The following is a 19,912-nucleotide window of genomic DNA, read 5'->3' on the forward strand; positions in this document are numbered from 1 at the left end:
GCAGCCTTGGAATGTGTATCCTCACCCCAAGTTTGGCTCTCAGCCTTAAAGAGCCCATAGGCAATTAGCCATGCATAGCCTTTGCACCCTCTAGGGACCAGATAGTCCCACGGCACAGAGGAAGGTATGCATAGGCGGAGGGTGTATCTTGCTTTTCTTTTCTTTAATCGGTCCACACATCATGAGGTGGGGACCAGATTGGGAAATAGTTTTGCCTTATTGCTCTTAAAACAATAGAAAGGAGGAGCTGTAAGGAGCCGCCAGGATGTCGCCTTGGCGAGATAGTGCCAGCAGTCCTACAGCCTGGAGGTATACAAATCCTTTGATGTTGCCGCACATGCCAGTGTGCTTGGAGCCTTGTTTGCATTTCAGAGACTTGGTTTCCTGACCTGTCCTGTGGCCTTGGGCCCTAGCAGAATGGCATCAACCAATCAGCATTCGAGCCTCTCACCCTAGAAAAGTGGCTGTCTTTAGATTTTTCGCTCTCTCTCTAAGCTCTCTCTCTAAGTTCTCTCTAATCTTTCTCTTGTCCCTGTGCTCTCTCTTCCTCTCTCCTTGCTCTCCCTTTCTCTGTATTTTCTCTCTCTTCCCTTCCCCCAATTTTCCTCAACCGAGTGCTCCGAATAAAGACGTGATAGGGAAGGAATCTCGTTTTCGTGGCCGTTCATTCCTGCTGGTCAGGAAGCGCGCCGCAGTTAGGTACCTCAGCCATTTGGCCCAGGTTTGAAACCTAACGAGTAGGATGATTGGAAAAGATGGCACAGAGGAGGGACCAGCAATAGCTATGTGGTGCTTTTGTGCATTTGGGGGGGTTTGGTCTGAGCCAAATGCAGATTGTGACAAACTAAGAACAGGTAAGTTCAGTGCCAGGACCACAGTTAAGAAAATTGGCAGCCACTAAATACCAAGTGTCCCTCATCAGCTTTCTGTGGGACATGCCACCAGCCCCTTTCCCTTATGGATGATTTCCAGAGTAAGGAAGCTGATGGAGAAACATCCTCTGGAGGCTTTGGAGATCTGGCTCACTTGCATGCACTGAGGGATGGGTTTCCAATCTGGTTGTATGATACCCAGTTCTGATCCAGCCCTTTCTGAACCACAATCTACCTTAGACTCACTTCATGGGTGTCTTGGTGACTCTCCTAGTGCCAGAACAAAATGCTATGACCAAGGTAACTTATAAAAAAAAAGATTTAGTTTGAGGCTCACAGTTCAGAAGATTAGAGTCCATGACTGTCACAGAGTGAAGCATGACATCAAGCAGGCAGACATGGTGCTGGAGGAGTAGCTGGGAGCTTACATCTGATCCACAAACATGAGGTGGGAGAGAAGGAGAAATAGCTGGGAATGGTGTCGGCTTTTGAAACCTCAAAGTCCATCTCCAGTGATTCACCTCCTCCAACAAAGCCACACCTTCTAATTCTTCTCAAACAGTTCCAACAGGAAACCAAGCATTCAAATATGTGAACCTATGGGGCCATTCTCATTCAAAGCACCATAGTGGGACTTTAAAAACTCCATGTGTCGAGACCAACTAAGTCAGTCATGGGAAAGCATAGATGTTTCTGGAACCTGACTGTGACTTCCTCTTACCAGCTGTTAGAGACTTGCTGACAGGCCCCTCAGATCTTTTCTGAGAAGTGGACTTTCTACCATGGCCACCTGGTAGATTTGGTCTTGGCCTCTGCCCCCACCACAAATCTCCTTCCTTACTTCCTTTCTTCCATATCACTCACCATCACCTGACACCCTAAAGAATATATGTGTTACTTTGACGTCATCCGTGTACCACAGAATCAGCCATATGACTGTGATTTCATCTCTATTCACCCTGGACCAGGGCATAGTCTGGGCACTGCTCTGTGGCACGACTAGTAAGTACTGCCAATGGAGAGTGGAGATTAGCCCAGGGTGGTTACCCTGGCGATGAGTTCAGCAAATCTTTCTCCACCTGTCTCATGCCTGTGTGGACACCCCATCCTGAAAGTCCCTTTCATGGGCTCTAGGGGATATCTCCATCCTTCTGCACACCCCCACCTATCTTGGGTTGGCAGCAAGTTCTGTTCTAATCTCTACCTTGAAAGTATGTCCATAGTCTGGGAGCTGAAGGAAAGACACAGAAGTACAGATACATGACATCGGAGGGCCACCAAACATGATGCCTACCTGAAGGTTCCAGGGGCCACATCAGGGCCAAGGAGCAGGAAGTAGCACCAACTGGCCTTAGAAACTTCATCATTTGCCCACATCTCCCCATCTCCATGTCCTGTCAACACTCCTCATTCACACCATCCAGGGGTTTAGCTGTACTTACCTGAAGAAGTGCAAAAAGTGCGTGTCTTAGTCAGTGTTCTATTGCTGTGAAGAGACACCACGACATGGCAACTTTAATAAAGGAAAGCATTTAATTGGGGCTGGCTTACAATTTCAGAGGTTTAGTCCGTTATCATCATGGCAGATAGCATGGCAGCACATAGGCAGACGTGGTGCTGGAGAATTAGCTGAGAGTTCTACATCCAGATCCACAGGCAACAGGAAGAGAGAGATACTGGGACTAGCTTTAGCTTCTGAAACCCCAAAGCCCACCCCCAGTAACATACTTCCTCTAACAAGACCACACCCACTCCAACAAGGCCACACCTCCTAATCTCTCTCAAGTAGTGCTACTCCCTAAGGACCAAGCACTCAAATATTTGAACCTATAGTGGTCATTGCTATTCAAACCACCACTTTTCACTCCTTGGCCCCAAAGGCTTGTAGCTATATTTTAGTACAGAAAATTCATTCAGTCCCACTTCAAAAGTCCCCATAGTCTATCACATAATCAACCCTATTTAAAAGTCCAAAGTTCAAAGTCTCTTCTGAGACTCACAGCATTCTCTTAAGTATACACCCCTGTAAAATAAAACTCAAACCACAAATGACACACTTCCAACAAACAATGGCACAGGATACACATTACCATTTCAAAACATAGGGAAGGGAGCATAGCGAGGAAATACTGGATCAAAACAAGACCAAAAATCAGCTGGGCAAACTCCTAACTTGGCATCTCTATGTCTGATGTCAATAGGCTCTTCAGATCTCCAACTTCTTTCAGTTTTGTTGACTGAGACACACTTCTTTCTCTTGGGCTGGTTCCACTCCCTGTTAGCAGCTTTTCTTGGCAGGTATCCCACGGCTCTGGCATCCAGGCTTCACTTTTACAACTTCAGGCAATGGCCTCTCTGGGCCTCCATGCAGGGACACTGTGGATGCACACCTGGCCTCCTCAGCATTCCTTAGTCACAGAGGGAGCTTCCACAACCTCTTTCTTCTGTCCTTGACTCTAAACCATGTGGCTGAAGCTGCAAAGTTCTGCTGTTTGCTGGGTCTGGAACACGGCCCCTTATTCAACTACATCTCTTGTTGATCACTTCCTTTGTCTTAAGACTTCTTTAATTCCTTTTCACAAGCTGGAAGTTTATCTGGGTGGGGTCTTGCCCTGAGGGCACCACTCCCTTTATTCCACTCAGCATCAGGCTTTTCTTAAATCTGTTTATTTCCTTGAGCACAAGACTTAGCTCCATCACACTTCCTGGTGCCAATTTTCTCCTCAAATTGTACATGTTGTATTTTTCCTTGCTCAGTGTGCTCTTTTTCATTATAGATAGATCTGCATAAGCGTAGCCACTGATAACCACACGTCATAGTCAATAATAGGCTGTTTAACATCTTCTTTGCCAATGCCATTAATCCAAAACTCTTATATTTAGCTTCAGGCAGACTTTTCAGGGCAAAAAGCAACTACATTATTCACTACAATATCAAAGAGCACGCTCTATGCCACTTACTAATCTTCTTCTGCTCTGAACCCTCTTGAGTCGGTACATCATAATCTACATTGTTCTCAGCACCACTGTTTTCCAAGCCCCTACCAGGTTGGCTCACTAAACCTCAAAAGCATTCAACTCAACTACTTTCCTAATCCAAAGTCCCAAAGTCCACATTCCACAAACAAGCAGTGTGGTCAGGTCTACCACAGCAATACCGAGCTCCCTGGTACCAACTTCTGTCTTAGTCAGGGTTCTATTGCTGTGAAGAGACACTAAGACCATGGCAACTCTTATAAAGCAAATAATTTAATTGAAGCTTGCTTACAGTTTCAGAGGTTTAGGACATTATCTTCATGGCAACATGTCAGCAGACACGGTGCTGGAGGAGGAGCTGAGACTTCTACATCTGGATCAACAGGCAGCAGGAAGAGAGACACTGAGCCTGGCTTTAGCATTTGAAGCCTCAAAGCCCATCCCTAGTAACACACTTCCTCTAAAAAGATCACACCAACAAGGCCACACCTCCTAATCCCTGTCAAATAACTCCACTCCACTCCCTAATGAACAAGCATTCAAATATATGAATGGAGGCCATTCACATGTGGGGGCCAACCCTATTCAAACCACCACAGTGTGTGTATGTGTGTGTGTGTGTGTGTGTGTGTACCATCTTGTCTAGCACCAAAATCTACTTTGTAAGGATGTAAAACTCTAAAGTTAACAGTTTGTTCACTTTCCATTGCTATAGCAAAATACCACAGAGAGGGTAATTTGTGAGGAGGTTTATTTAACCTAGTTTGGAAGCTGGAAAGCCAAGATGAGTGGTCCCATTTTTTGACCTCGGCACAATGAAGTCACTGAGAGCACACACAGTTGTAAAATAAAATGGAGACAGACAGGAGGCCGTGGGGCTCAGAGGTTAGACTCACATCTGCAGTGGAACCCACGCCCTTACAGCCCAGACAGAAATCCACAGAAATAGCCAAGCCTTTCCAAAGCACTCCCTCAAAGACCGGCTCCTATGTGCCACCTCTTAAAGGTCCCATACATTACCTCACAAGAGGTACAACTTCCAAAACACAGAGCTTTGGGCACACACTAAACCTTCATCAAACCATAGCCAGAGACTTGGGCACTGAGCCTCCCAGACCTCTTGTGATATGACTTTGGGTTTGGGAAGAGTTTCAGGGCCTGCTGTAGAATGTCACCATCCATGATAACTATTGTTATAATTATCAATAAAGTCCATAAAAAGGAATAAAAATCAAACCCAGTTTGAATACAATATTGCAAAAACTGACATGGCCCTACTGTTCATGGTGGGATCCTGCTCTTCTCTAGATGACCTCCAACTCCCAGAGTCCTCTCTGTCTAAGGTGCCTCCTCTACTTCTAACCTCCTGAGAGTGAAGAATTATTAGAGTTCGTTGCAGAATGAATGTCCCCACAGTGGTGTATCTCTGAGTGCCCAAAAGTGAAGCAGTTCTCAGCATGTTGGTGACCTGGGTATAAGACAATCTATATCTCACAGGGCTTCCAGGTGGGCTTCCGGTCCTAGGGACATTTCCTCATCTTGAGGATGGAAAAGTTCTTTCCCTACCACAGGCCTGCATATCAGCATCCAAGACATCCTACAACTAGTAATGTTGTTGTCTTCTGGGACAACAGAAGACAACTGTTTCTTCTGTCTTCTGGGAGGTTAGAGCCAAGGGGGCCTGGCAACCGTCAGAACCACAGTGGGTGACTTGCAGCTCCCTAGGATCGGTGTCCAGGCAAGACCTGAGCTCTCAGACCTAGGTGTTTATAAGCTCTAGGGGTAAGGAGGGACCATGGGAATGGGGGAGCTCTCTAAGCTGAAAGTTACTGCCTCTGAGAGAACACCTACGGTGGAGGTCCCTTAAACTGGTCAAAGAACCCTCGAGAAAGAGGAGTTGGCTAAAATCTCTACCCAGAGAGCACAGAGCAAGCAGTTCATCCTTCTCCACTCAGCACTGCCCCTCTGCTGAAGCTAGCAGTGTCCTGTGTATACAGCCAAGAACATGGCTGCTGGGTGTCTGTGCTCACTAACCAAGCCTTGGAATGTGTCTCTTTGAGTGACACACAAGCTTACGTATGAGAGTGAGAAGAGGCCTCCCTTGACCAAGAGACCCAGAAAAGCAAAGCAGCATTGCTCCCAATTTCATCCCTGCTTGCTGATGGGTCTGTAATAGGCTGGCTAGATTTAGATTTTTAAAAAGACCTACAGAGCATCCAATTAAATATGAATTCCAGACAAACTATGAAGTTTTAGTATAAGTATGTCCCCAGTACTGCTGGGACATACTTACCCTGGGAAAGTGTTCACTATTTGTCTGAATTTTAAACTGGACTGGATGTCTTGCTCTTCTGTCTGTAGCCCAGGGAGAGGGAGGACTTAGGACGGAACCTGTGACATCACACAGGTTCTACCATCAGCTCCATGAGCCTGGGCAGGCCAAACAGGGATGATAGTTAGTATAACAAGGACTAGGCCTCCCCAGAACCTGCTGTGGCTGCGGAAACCCACCCTTTTCCACTCCTCCACCCCAGTGAAGATGAGGATGAGACAGTCAAACTGCCGGGGTCTTCAACCAAGAGCATGTTAAAATGAGCTCCAGAACATAATGAAATAAAATATGCACACAGCCCTTGATACATGTGAGATGCTCTACAGGATGGAGTGAGGGGGAATTTTGGAGGATTTGCCTTTATCACTAATCAGCCACAGGACTACCGGGTTCCAGGAGGCTCCAGACCATGGTCCAGAAGGTATGGGCACAGACAGCCTCAAGCTCCTTCCAGAGCACCCCACAATTCCAGTGTCAGATTCTCCGAGAAGAGCAGAATCCTGGCACAGACTTCTTCAGCATCCAGCATTAGTCCCCAGGAAATCGTGTGTGCTAGGCACATCTATAGCAACATCTGGAATCCTCCACAGTGCAGCTGGCCTGGGTTTTATTGGTGACATGCTCTTGACAGATGCTTGTACCCTCACACAACTGGGGGGATGCTGGTCCAGTGTTGCCGTCCAGTGCTGGCTTCATCCAGCAATATTCCAAAATGACCGGGTACATATAGGTCACCTTCCCTCATAAACAAGGAGGGAGCGGTGGCACAAAGATGGCCCAGGAACACGACACCCACTACAGGTGTAATGACTGTGTGAAGACGCAGCCATACATCAAACATGACATTAACATGTAAAGACTTGGGCTCCCTACCACATGTGACATGACTATGACAATTTGAGTATATACCACATGAGGTGTTGACTGAGAACAGAGACCGTAGCTGTCTGAGGTAGCTGTCTCCATTCTTGAGAGAAAACAATGACTCTCAGCTAAGACCAGGTCCTTCTAGCCTTTCTACTCCCTGAAGATTCACTAGCTCCAAACTGGGGTTCGTGGAGCAGGTGGTGACCCAGTAAAGGCAGCTGAGGAGGCAGGAACCAGGCAAGGAGAGGTTCAGGGTGGACCCCAGAGTACAGCCCTCTTTGGGGTGCATGAGTGCCTGTAACCCTGAACTGACCAGAAACAAACAGGCCTGCCCTGAAATGTTAACTCAAGGTACTAGGAGATCCATGCTGAATGTGTTCTAAGCATCCAAGCTCCTGGCCATACACATACACAGCGGTTCTTTGAGAAGTTGTTCCTTGCTGTTCAATCTGGGGTGGCCTTTTTTTATCTTCTGGATGAAATAGGACAAAAGAGGTGGACTGCCATGTCTGTAGGGTATAGACAGAAGGTCTCGCTTGCTCCACAAGGAGACACAGTTGCATGGTGACCCGGGTGGAGTGAGCGTGAGCTGACACCAGGGTCGCATTTTTCCCATGAGCTCGGTACAGTTTCCTCTCTGCACACAAGCAGCTCCCTGCTCTCCTCAGACACTTGGCTAGGAGATGAGACACATTCCCGACTTGGCTGTAGGGGCTGCCTCCTGCGTGTTGATTCCCTTCATGTCATCTGGCATTTGACCATCTGGGCGCCACACATTCAGGTCCCCAAAAATACCAGTCTCAATCATCTCCTCCTGCCAGGGAATGGGGCAGTTCCCAGAGGCAAATTCTTGGAAGAACTCTGTGTCAGTTTTATCAAAAACCACACCCTTGACTGTGGAAAAGGCACCCACGTCCTGTATGTTCTTGGCATAGACAGTCCTAGAGTCTGGGATGAACGGAGGGATCAGCATCCCTGTGAAGAAACATGAAACAGATCAGAGATATCCGTGGTGAAGACACTGCTGGGCCAAAGGGCACAAAAGATCTGCTACTCTTCCTAAATGCTGGCAGAAAAAACCAGCATCCCAAAGCAGCCCCATCCCTTGTGGACAGAGCTCACAGAATGGATGATGAACAGAGTGGAATATGCCCAGATCTAGTTAGAAAGGTGTGTGTGTGTGTGTGTGTGTGTGTGTGTGTGTGTGTGTGTAGAATGGCCTGAAGTCACAATCCTCCTGCTTCAGCCTTCCCAGTGCCAGAGCGACTATGCCACCTAGGAAGCCTTTTAACAGAAATCCCAGCACTTGCCCCCCATACCTTCCCCAGGCCCTCTCCCCAGAAGCCCCTTGCCGAGCATCTTGAAAACAGGACTCCAGTCCCTCACATAGCAACCGCACCTTCTCTTCAGCCCCAGGCTCAGAGCTCCTGCCTGGCCCCAGGTAGGCATCACTGTGATGGATGTTAAACTGAACTCTGCATCCTCTCTCCCCAGAAGCTACAGATGCAGAATGCTGTTGTTCTTACAGAGCCCAGGTGCCACTCACCTAGTCACCGGCCCTGGCTTCCTCTAAACATTTGACCCTACCCTGTAACCCTGCTGAACATAAGCCACTAACTCCAGCTTCCCAACAGGCCCGTGCTGGTCCAGGCGGTCTGCGGGCACCCAAGTGTAACCTTTTCACCTGACTTTCTCTAACATGCCTGACTCAAGCCTCCTGGGCCTGCCATTCCCTTGCACCTCAGAGGCAGTCCTAGACCTCCTGATCCAGAACCCTTCCTTTCCTCGGGGCCTCATCATGAAGGCCCTGCCAAGAACAGCCCCTTGTTGGGTGAGTTGCTTAGCTCTTCCACACAAAAGTCACATCTCTCAGAATCTTCTCCTCCTCTCTGTGGATCCTAGCTCATCCTGTAGTTGATCCTAATTATGTTGAAAATGCCACCTGGCTCTTCCCTTTCTCATAAATTCCTATAGGGCAACAATATGCCTTTAGTCACTCTTGAAAATGCACACACAAACACACACACAGGGGCACACACACAAAAAAACATACATACCATACCACACACACACAGGGGTATACATAGAGAGGGAGGGGGGGTACACACACAGAGGGGTACACACACAGAGGAGTACACACACAAAAAAACATATACACCACACCACACACACAGGGGTACACACAAAAAAACATATGTACCACACCACACACACAGGGGTACACACACACACAGAGGGGTATACACATACACCAAACATATACACCACACCATACACACAGGGGTATACACACACACACACACAGGGGTACACACACAGAGGAGTACACACAAAAAAACATAGACACCACACCACACACACAGGGATATACACACACACACACAGGGGGTATACACACAGAGGGGTACACACAAAAAAACATATACACCACACCACACACACAGGGGTACACACACACACACAGGGGTACACACACACAGAGGGGTATACACATACACCAAACATATACACCACACCATACACACAGGGGTATACACACACACACACACACACACACACACACACAGGGGTACACACACAGAGGGGTACACACAAAAAAACATAGACACCACACCACACACACAGGGGTATACACACACACACACAGGGGGTACACACACACACACACACGGGTATACACACACACACAGGGGCATACACACACACACAGGGGTACACACACAGAGGGGTACACACAAAAAAACATATACACCACACCACACACACAGAGGTATACACACACAAAAAAAAACATATACACCACACCACACATAGACATTAGATATACATAGACATGCACAGGCAACTACCTATGCACAGAGGCACATGAATATGTGCACACACGTGGGTTCACACACAAACAGCTATACATACACAAATACCCAGACATGTGTACACATATGGCACACACAGTGTCTGTGGCTGCAATATCATGACAAACAATGTGGAATAAATGAACTTCTCACAGGCAGACAAACTCTGCTGCCCTTGAATCCTTGGATCTCTAGAATGCAGACTATGGAAGGGAAATACCATGAAGCAGACCTACTTCTTCAACACTGGCTTGCTTCCCACTTTTCCCACCTGAATTTAACCTGCCTGACCCCAGTGCCCAGTCCTGGGATACTGGAGAGGAATGGGGAACCAGATGAGCTGTCAGAGGCTAGCTGGGGTCCCACAAGTCCTCCGCTCAGTCCACGGCTGACCCCACGGCTACGGTAGGCCATCAAGGGTCTACAGCATCACCCCCTAAGCCTTCCCAGGCTTATGGTGCCAACTGTACCGGCTTCAAGCTGCCTCCAGCTGATGTCTTTGAAGAGGATGTTTGCCCTCAGGGCATCACAGGTCCCATCCCGGAAGCCCAGGCGCTTCTCTGGGTCCTTCTCCAGCAGTGCCTCGCAGAAGTCTTTGCTGGCCTGGCTGAACTTGTCTGGGTACTTCACGGGCTCTGAGATGATGCGCTGCTTAAGTTCCTTGTTCTCCACCTACAGGGTGGGCAAACGGACCACTCCACTGGAGCCACGGCCACGCTACAAGTCTCACTGTGGTGGGGGCGGCTGATGGCGCTTTGGCGGGACCCTCCCAGTGGCTTGGCATGAAAGGCTCAAGTCTCAGGACAAAGAGACCAGAGTCCCAAGGCGAAGCTCCCATCCGCCTTATCTGCGTGTGTACACAGCTAGCCCACCGCCACAGAAAAGGACCAGCGCTAGGAGTGGCGGTTGGAGAGCGTGGCCGGAGGGAGATCTCACTCAGCCCTCTGACAGAAACCTACGGCGAGAGCTTGCCTTCCTCCTGCTGTTTCACGCCTGGTCTCCCACACAAAGCGTCCCCCGCACAAGTGTATGATAGACACGGTGTGGCTTACAACCCAGACAACCCCGTCCTCTCTCCTACAGGTATGGACAGAGCAGCGTAGCCTGTGAAACCTGAATGAGCAGGGCTGTCAGAGCACCCAGCTAGAGCACACAGCTTGCCCTAACGCCTGTCGCCTGTCACCATGGAGGCTTAGGAGACTGAGACCCTTCTCCAGGTGGGGTCAGGATCACATGACAGCATAGAGCTATAAGCTCAGGCGAGGACAAGACAGTGACAAGCAGGTGGACCCCGTCCCTGCTGAGACATAGGAGATGGTCCCAGGCTTCTGGCCCAGACCAATCTCTGTGTAAACAAAGACCAGGAGCAGGAAGAGTGCCTGGGGTGTTGTTCCGAAGTCCCAAGAGCAGTGGCCTGCTGGCCACAGTTGGCTGAGGACCCACCAGTGGTCTCCTTTGTGTAGTCTGCTCCAGAAGGGCCTAATGCCCGCTATCTTGCCAGGGAGAACCGGCCAGTCTTAACTAGCGCATGTTCGCTCTGCCACCTGCTGCCTCTGGCGTGAAAGGCAGATTTAGAATTCATCAACAGCGTCACCTATAGGTCTCAAGAACAGGCAGGCCTTGGGACAGAACATCACCCAGGAAGCAGGACCCCAGAGCCTGCACCTCAACCCACCCATCCCATCCACGTCTGCCCCAGAAGGGACCCTTTCAGGTCTTCCTGCCAGGCAGCACCTACCTTCTCTCCGCGGGCTCGGAAGGGTCCTCTGGCTGCAATCATCTCGTACAATGTGACCCCCAGGGCAAAGTAGTCCACAGAGAAGTCATATTCTTCCCCACGGAGGAGTTCAGGGGCCATGAAACCTGCCATCATGAACACATAGATCTCAGATGCAGCTGTTTTCCCACAGCATGATCCCTACCCAGCAATCGCAGAACAACCGAAGCTTTCATGATTCACCCCCGCCCCCTGCCAGGGGGTCTCACCACCAGTGATTTTGAGAACAGAAACCTCTTTGTTGTCACTGAAGGACAACTGAACTTAACCCTGGCTTCTACCCACTGGATGCCCACAGTTGTAACAACCAAAAATGTTTCCCAACATAGCCAAAGCTTCCTAGGGGCACCATTGCCAGGGTCAGGAATCTCAGTCCTCGTGTGTAATATGAAAGCCTCTTTTCCCCTCCACGGAGACTCAGGACAATGCAAACAGGACAGCATACGGCATATAACTCGTGGGGTAGACAGATGCAGACAGACCTTGTTGTGGCTTTCTGACCCCTCTCCTCTTACAAGGACATGGAAGTGAGAGCCGTGCCCCATGATGCAGAGGGGGCCAGCGACCCAGGTGCTGCCGACAAAGCCTGAGGAACACGGGTGAGGTCAGTCCTATGCCTTCCTCAGACACTCTGTCGCTGGCAGCACGAACCTTCTTTTAGCACCTACAGGGAAGCCACAGCTGGGCTCTCTCGCAGCCCTGCCGAAAGCAGGGCACACACCTATCCCATTCAGCCTTCAGCAAGGTGTGGAGCAGTCTGATAACGAGGAGGGAACTTGCTGAGGACGGCGCAGACGAGAGGAAACAGAGCCACGAGTCTGGCTTCACAGAACAGCGCCTGATCACACAGCTGCTATGTGGCCTTCTAGACAGACATGCCCTTCCTAGTCCCCCTTAGCTGTCTGGTCACAACTCGGATATATGTCAAAAAGTCAACCCCCGCCACACACCATACATGCTAATGCTCAGAGTCTACAACATACTGTCTAAACCGTCTCCTCCTGCCCATCTTTGGACTTGTTCCTGGGCCCCTCAAGGATTAGCCCTTCTGGAAGGTGTGCTGTTGACAGTTCCTCCCGCAGCCATGCACAGTACTTCTCCACTCCAAGACATCACCAGTATTCACCCAGCGCCACTCCCAGCGGTGCCAGGCTAAACCCTGATGGTGTCACCCTTTGTCTTCAGAGTCTGGGTTTTTGCAAACAGCATTGTTGCGGTAGAGCCGGCACCAATGAGATACTGGATGAAGGAGCAAAAGGATTTCTGCTTCTCCTGTAATGAACTCGCCCCCTTGTGGCAGGAAGTGGAAGACAGAGGCGTACCTTTCCTGTATTCAGAGGAAGCTCAACCTACATAGCCTGAGCTGAGTGCCCACAGAGCACGGAGAACTGTCTAGAACGGTGCTCATTGGTTAGCACTTTTGGAATAGCAGCTTCTAATTTGCCTCCTAACTTGGCATTTCCAGCCTATACTGGAGTCCCAGTCAAAGGTTCCCATGTGTGTAGAGATGCCACTGGATCCACCTGAAGAATCAGTACCAGCTCAGGGAGGTGGTGATTAGGCAGGCAATGGTGCCCTCTCGTGGCCAGTCGGGCCTCATACTCAGTCCTGAGCAGGACCAGTTTCTGGTCTCACATCTTGCTTCAGTGGATCTGGTACTTGCAGTGGACTAAAGAGATCCAAGTGGAGTTTGACCTAGTCCATGAAAGCAGGTGCAGCCATGTCTTCACACAGCCATGCGATGGTTCCAAGACACGCTTTCCAGAATCCTTTCTCAGATCTCTATCACCCTGTGCATTTCACGGGGTTCCTGGGCCCTCAGCAACCGAGACCCAGACTAGACCGTCACCATGCCTCCTGGGGACCAGTATGGATCTCAGCACCCACCAGCCACCGAGACCCAGGCTAGACCATCACCATGTCTCCTGGGGACCAGTATGGATTGTCCTACCCCAGAATGTAGGGGGAGCTCTTGTCCCTTTACCCACCATGGCATCAGAGACAGTCTCAAATGGTACCAGAGGCATAGGGTCCTGGTGAAAGAAGGACATTTCTGTAACTCAAAGCAAGATCCTATCTCCACTCTATCTACATCCCAATATAGATACTGTCTGAAGCTAGAGAGCCCAGGGAAGAAGGAAAATATCTAAGAAATTCTGTCAGACATCAACTTGAATATGACCATGTAGAATGTGGAGACAGGAAGGACTTACATGTAGGTATGTCTACTTCATGCAAGCGCTGGGTGTATAGTCACTTAACAGACTCATGAGCCTATGTGTTCAGTGTTAGAACCAGGGCCCTGACAGATTAAGCACACCATCTAAGTTCATCTAGCCACTAAGCATGGTCCTGGATCATGCATCCACTCCACCTGACTCACGTCTCTTCTCTCCTCTACACAGGCTGCCTCTCTCCTTTCCTCTGAAGGAAATGATGAAGGAAGAAAACCACAAATGGCCACAAGTGTGTACACACTTAAACACAGATACATCCATAATCATACATATACGTGCAAGTGTATCCAGAGATGCACACCCATATATGCACAGATACAGGTACTGATCATCCACACAGAGATGCCTGTACACATTCACACATGAATAATACACTCATATGTTCACAGATTTATGCATGAAATTATACATATACAGAGGTTCACAGACATGTATAAGCACAAAGACACATTTGTAAAGATGCACACTCATACATATTTGCATATATGTACACAGAGACAAAGGGAGTTGTGTGCCTACATACATGTACAAACAGATGCACAGATGTCCACAGGTGCACATGCATGTACAGGTTTATGCTCATTCATACATGTACTTAGACATAAAGGCATCCATGTTCACACTCAGTCACACCTACAAGATATACAACTGTATACACCACATGAGAGCAAGCATACATGTGGGAATGTGTGTACACACAGGTATGCATGTGCACACACAAAGACACACATGTGCATACCCTGCACTTTGGTGGATACCTACCAGGGTTTTACTGCTGCTTAGTAAGTGCTACCTGAGGAAAATTCCTGTCCCCAGTGCTCTGTGACATGACCCACACGGTGACCCCAGGGCTCCAGCTCTTCCATGAGACACCCTGGACAAACTCATTCTGTCAACGCTCAGAAACCACTTAGTGTGCAAGTCTTGCATTCTCTCTGCCCATCAAGGTACCAAAGGGGCAGCTTTGCCCAGAGGGTGAGGCAGTAAGCCAGCGAGACTGCTAAAGCAGGGTAGGGGTTATCATGGCAGGGAACAAACAGTTCTTGAGCTGCTGGGCGAAACCTGATTGCCACTGTTTGCTCTAGGGGATAAGGGAGCCACACTCCACAACCCCCACTCTCTGTATTATCACCTTAGATCTTGGGGACCCTGCTGCCGCTGGCTCTGGAAGACAGGATGACCCAGGCCTCTTCCTGGATGCAAAGCCTCTCCAGGCCCCTCTCCCAATACCCAGGTCTTACCTGGGGTCCCTGCATAGCCCTTGGTCTTATCCTGCCCTTCATTCAGCTCCACAGCCAATCCAAGGTCAGAAATTCGGACATTGCCTGAAAGTAAACACAAGCTGAGGTTACATACGTTTCACAGAAGAGAGGTGCCAGGTGAGTCCTGGGCTCGGCAATGCTCCCCTGCACAGTAGAAAAACACACTCCACATGTTCTATGTACACACATACCACACTCTAGACACATACATCCACTGCCCACAAAGACATATCATACACGTAGTAGGCATACCACACATACCTTACACACAAACGTGTAACCCCTGCCACACACACATATACAGAAAGACACACACACACTCACTCACACACACACACACACCGCACAGTTTACACCATGGTCCTTTATACCCTAACACCCACTGGGCCCCTCTGCAGTGACGTTCAAGAATGCTGATGACACCATGCTGTGGGCCGCATGCGCCGCTGTGGCCTCCGTCCCTCCAGGGCTCACCGTCATTGTCCAGCAGCACGTTCTCCGGCTTGAGGTCGCGGTAGACGATGCGTCTCTGATGCAGGTGCTCCAGGCCACTGATGATCTGCGCTGTGTAGTAGATCGCGCGGGGCTCTGGGAAGCCAGGGTTCTCCTCATCCACATTGTAGATGTGGTACCTGCGGGCCGAACACCACGGGAGGTACACACACCCCAGGACTTAAGGGCAGTAAATGCAGAGACAGCCTGGGTCTTAGGACACATGCGTGTCAACATAGCATGGTCATCTTGGAACCAAGCATCCGTGTTCTCCTGGAGAAACCAGGGCTAGAGGCTTCAGAGAGCTCACACCTTACCCATGACTGTTAGAGGCCATTCAAGCTTGTTACTTAACAAACACCTCCTTCCTTCAGACCCCAGAGCAATGCCAGGACAGGGCCAGGGGAGGGGAGTCAGCCTCACTTTCTTAAAACACAAGCGGCTCCCAGCTCCTTAAGTACACCCATGATCTACTCCACCACATCTCAAACCCTTGGGTGGATTTGACAACAGCCCCTCCTTCACAGCCACTTTGGTTGCAGGCCCCTGAAGTCTGTCCTTTTTAGCATTCTTTTTTGCATGTCCCACCTCAACACCTCACAGGGAAGCAAAGCTCACAGCTAGAAGAAGTGAATGACCTAAGCTGCAGGGAGGGTGGGGGCAGACCAGGGGCCTGGAAGATAAGCAGAGGCCCCTGGGGGTGGAGGATAGAACAGCCTGCCATGCTAGAATCTTCAATCACTCCTTGAAACTCTCTTCCCTTTCTACGGGATTCTTGAAGACTGGCTGTCTAGCCCCTGTATTACTCATCTGAAGGAAAGGCAGATGACTCTGTCAACGGTGATGTCAATAAAGCAGAGGAGAGGAAGGGAAGGGCACAGGTATTTGGAAGTCATAGCTCCCGTTAATGACACCTGGCATTCCCAAGGCACCCCAGGGTCTCACCGTGTTAGCCTCCTGCACCAGGTACCCAAGAATCTCGTCATGTTAACCTTGTGTGCCAGTTACCCTAAGGTCCTACTGCTCCATCCTCCTGACACTGACTTGGTCATTATTATTTGTCTCTTTTTTACAGAACAGGAAACTGAGGGAAAGAGTGGTGAAGTCACCAGGCCCATGAAAGCCGTGACCTGACCTCCCCAAGGATGCAGGAACCACCTCAGAGCATCGTCAGGGGTGGTACTCGCCTACGTAGGCCATAGGCGAGTTGGCTCTAGCTGGTCTTCCAGCTCTCTGTCCCTACTGATGGAACTGTTCATTTTACTCTCTTAGCCTTCTCAACCCACGGTATCCCCACCACAGCCATTCACAGCACCACACACCCTCTGTCACCTGTCCCCAACAATTGTGGGGATACTCAAGAATGTGCAATGACAGATACAGCCTAAGTCCTGGGCCCAACTGGACATGAACCGGGTGCCCTAGTTGAAACAAACCCCATTACCTTATGTCACCTCCATTCATGATGGTCATCACCAGACAGAGGTCAGTCTTGGTCTCGAACGCGTAGGCCAGAGACACAATGAACCTACTGTGCACCTTGGTCAGGATCCGCTTCTCAACGATGGCACCCTAGAAGCAGAGTTGTGGTCCTCAGACCTCAGGAAGGCACTGTGGAAAGCAGCTGGGCACAGCACAGGGCAGGCTTGTGGTGGGTGGAGTCTAGCATGTATTCACTCAATCAGGGGTATGGCTGTGGTGTCCACCCCCTCAGTCCTCAGGAAGGCACTGTGGAAAGCAGCCTGCGCGCTGGGCACAGCACAGGCCAGGCTTGCGATGGGCAGGATCTAGCATGCATTCACTCAATCAGGGGTACAGCCATGGCGTCCACCAGGACAAGTCCATCACTGCCCCACCCACCCTCTCTCTGTGCCTTGCTTACTCCACCTCCATCCGGTCCTCGCTTGTATCCTTGCTAACTCCCAGTGCAGCCCAAGTTTCCGGCAGACCCTGCTTTATTGTTCATCTAAACATCGCAAGTGTGAAAGGGATGAGGACGGTGGGTGGGGCCAGTTCATTCTGCGTATGTCCCATTGGGACACTGAAGCCAGAAAAGTTTCGACGTTGTACTGGGTTGCATGGAGATGTGGGTGACCCAGAACTCAAAGAGACATGGTCTCACTGTGTAGTCCTGGCTCTCCTGGAACTCTCCATGGAGACCATTGAACCCACCGAGCTCCGCCTACCTCTGCCTCCTGAGTGCTGGGATTAAAGGCGTGAGCCACCATGCCTGAGCATAAAGCTCTTCTTTAAAGATTAACGTTAGACCACCATGAGGTGCGGTCCCCACGGCCCCTGGTAAAGGTGCCTGGATTTGTCTGGTACACTCCCACTTGCTGTTTGTAGCTAATGTTTGACCTCTCACTGAAGTCTCGGGGCCCTGCTGGGGGCCGGTGTCTGTCCCTCAGAATTTCACAGCATAATCTATCCTGTACAGTGGGGCTGTGTTTCTTGGACAATAAGCCGCTTTCACTGATCCTGCCTTAACTGGACACTGGCGCCACCAAAGAAGGAACTAAAATACCAGCCGCCTGCCTAAGTCCTCCAGCCATTCTTGTCCCCTGGAAACCTGTGTTCAGGAAAAAGTAGTCCTGCACCCCAGCATCACAGAAAGGTTCTGCCTCGTGTCAACAGTGCCTGCCGAAGTGATGTTCCCCTGGCAAGAGTCCTGCCTCGCTTTCTCCTGCATGCAATCGCAACAGGAGCCTCACTTTGAAGAAAATTCGAGACAGCCAGTTACACAGACAGCAACTGGCTCTCCCCGGAACTGCTCCTCAGTGTGGGGCAGATGGACAACTGCCCTGCTAGTGGCTGCCTGAGCTGGAGGTGGGGGAGAGTGTCCAAACGGCAGGATACACACACAGTAGCTAAGGCCCAGGTAGACCTCCACAGATGGGTGGCCGACATCCTCCCATCCCCCCGGCCCAAGAGCATCTTCTGCTTGCCGGGCTCCCTACCTGGTAGCCCTTCCTTTTCTTCAGCCGCTTCTTGTTGAGCTTCTTGCAGGCGTACATCTTGCCGGTCGCCTTCATTTGGCAGGCAGACACCTCCCCAAAGCCCCCTTTCCCCAGAACCCTGAAGTCCAAGAACCAGTCTTCACCTATGGGCTGGGCTTCCAGCCATTTCCACTGGAGGAACCGCAGGAAGTACAGGCTTTCCAGGTACTCCTGGAAGGGGGCCTGGCTCAGGTGATCCAGGGTGGCCTGCAGCAGAGGCTGGAAGAGGCCATCCTGGCTCCCGGTGGGCCCTTCCTTCACCTTTGCCACCATGCCCTGGTCCAGAAAGCTGCAGAAGTGTGCGGCCTGTGGGTCCAAGTACTCAGCCAGGATGGCCTGTGCCTTCTGAGGCCGCAGGTCCCCATCGGCCGTGTCGTAGTCCTCAATGTCCTTCCAGAGCTCCAGAGCTGGCACGTGTCTCTCATCTGCCTTCAGGAACTGCTGGAACAGTCTCTTGCCAATGGGTTGCTCTGAGCACAGGCTCTCAAACTCCAGGCTGAGGCTGTCACGGAGACTCTCGCACTTGGACAGTGGGGGCAACCGGAGCTTGGCCAGATACTTCTTGTCCCGGGAAGATGGGGTGCTGCTTCCGTCAAAGCTGCCACGGGCAGCGATGAAGGCAGAGTTGGCCACGACAGTCTCCAAGGACCCGAAATCCATCCTGATGACGTCTTGTGTCCACCTCAAGTGTTAGGACCCATAAGCTGAAGTGCAGCCCAAGGTACCTGCATCTAAAGCAGGCCCGACCCTATGCCCTTGGCCTATGGCCTGTTCCTGCCCTTGTGGGACAAGAGAGGCATGTAGCTGTGGCCAGGATGCTTAGGGAGCCACTGAGAAGCCCAGGGAGACCAGGGCTAACAAGCATCTAGCTAAATCCCAGTCCTGGGGTCACCAAGGACACCTTAGGGGTGACAAAACAGGTGCCAGAAAAAGACAATCCCCTAAGCTGCTCCTAATCGGATTAGAGCTCAGCCAGGCTCCCCCCCCCCCCCCCCCGCGCTGCCTTCGTGCTCCCAAGGGAAGGGCACACCGCAGGCTCCTGGGAGCCCCTGGGGAGCAGTTCTGTCTTTCCCAGGCCTCGGAAGGTGCACAGGACCTGTCTGTGTCCTACTGGGATGTGGGTCTGCAGTAGAGGGCAGACAGTCCCAGCAGCAGCATTTGTAAAAATGGCTGTTTGCCACACTGTGTTTCCTTTTTATCTTCAAGAGAGTAGCTGGTCAGAAGCCTCCTGGTAACAGGAATGGGGGTG

At 50.5% G+C, this 19,912-nt stretch overlaps 1 protein-coding gene across 1 annotated transcript; it reads right to left on the minus strand.

Moving 5' to 3' along the window:
- Window positions 1-2,386: 2,386 nt before the first annotated feature.
- Grk1 (G protein-coupled receptor kinase 1) lies at window positions 2,387-19,601 on the minus strand. Its single transcript, XM_048456500.3, has 7 exons — window positions 18,625-19,601; window positions 17,112-17,239; window positions 15,650-15,807; window positions 15,155-15,238; window positions 11,638-11,762; window positions 10,370-10,571; window positions 2,387-8,022 (listed from the first exon to the last, which is right to left on the minus strand). The coding sequence occupies exons 1-7, from the start codon at window positions 19,321-19,323 to the stop codon at window positions 7,724-7,726; spliced, it is 1,695 nt and encodes a 564-aa protein (XP_048312457.3). The 5' UTR covers window positions 19,324-19,601; the 3' UTR covers window positions 2,387-7,723.
- Window positions 19,602-19,912: the final 311 nt, after the last annotated feature.

Source organism: Myodes glareolus, chromosome 23 (genome assembly GCF_982192425.1).
Source record: "Myodes glareolus chromosome 23, mMyoGla1.1, whole genome shotgun sequence".
NCBI lineage: Eukaryota > Metazoa > Chordata > Mammalia > Rodentia > Cricetidae > Myodes > Myodes glareolus.

Coding starts and splice junctions, on each gene's coding strand:
- Grk1 (XM_048456500.3), bottom strand. CDS start 19,323: ATGGATTTCGGGTCCTTGGAGACTGTCGTGGCCAACTCTGCCTTCATC. Junction 15,808..17,111: donor ATGAATGGAGGTGACATAAG/GTAATGGGGTTT, acceptor TTCGGCCCGCAG/GTACCACATCTACAATGTGG. Junction 11,763..15,154: donor GGGCTATGCAGGGACCCCAG/GTAAGACCTGGG, acceptor TCATGATGGCAG/GTTTCATGGCCCCTGAACTC.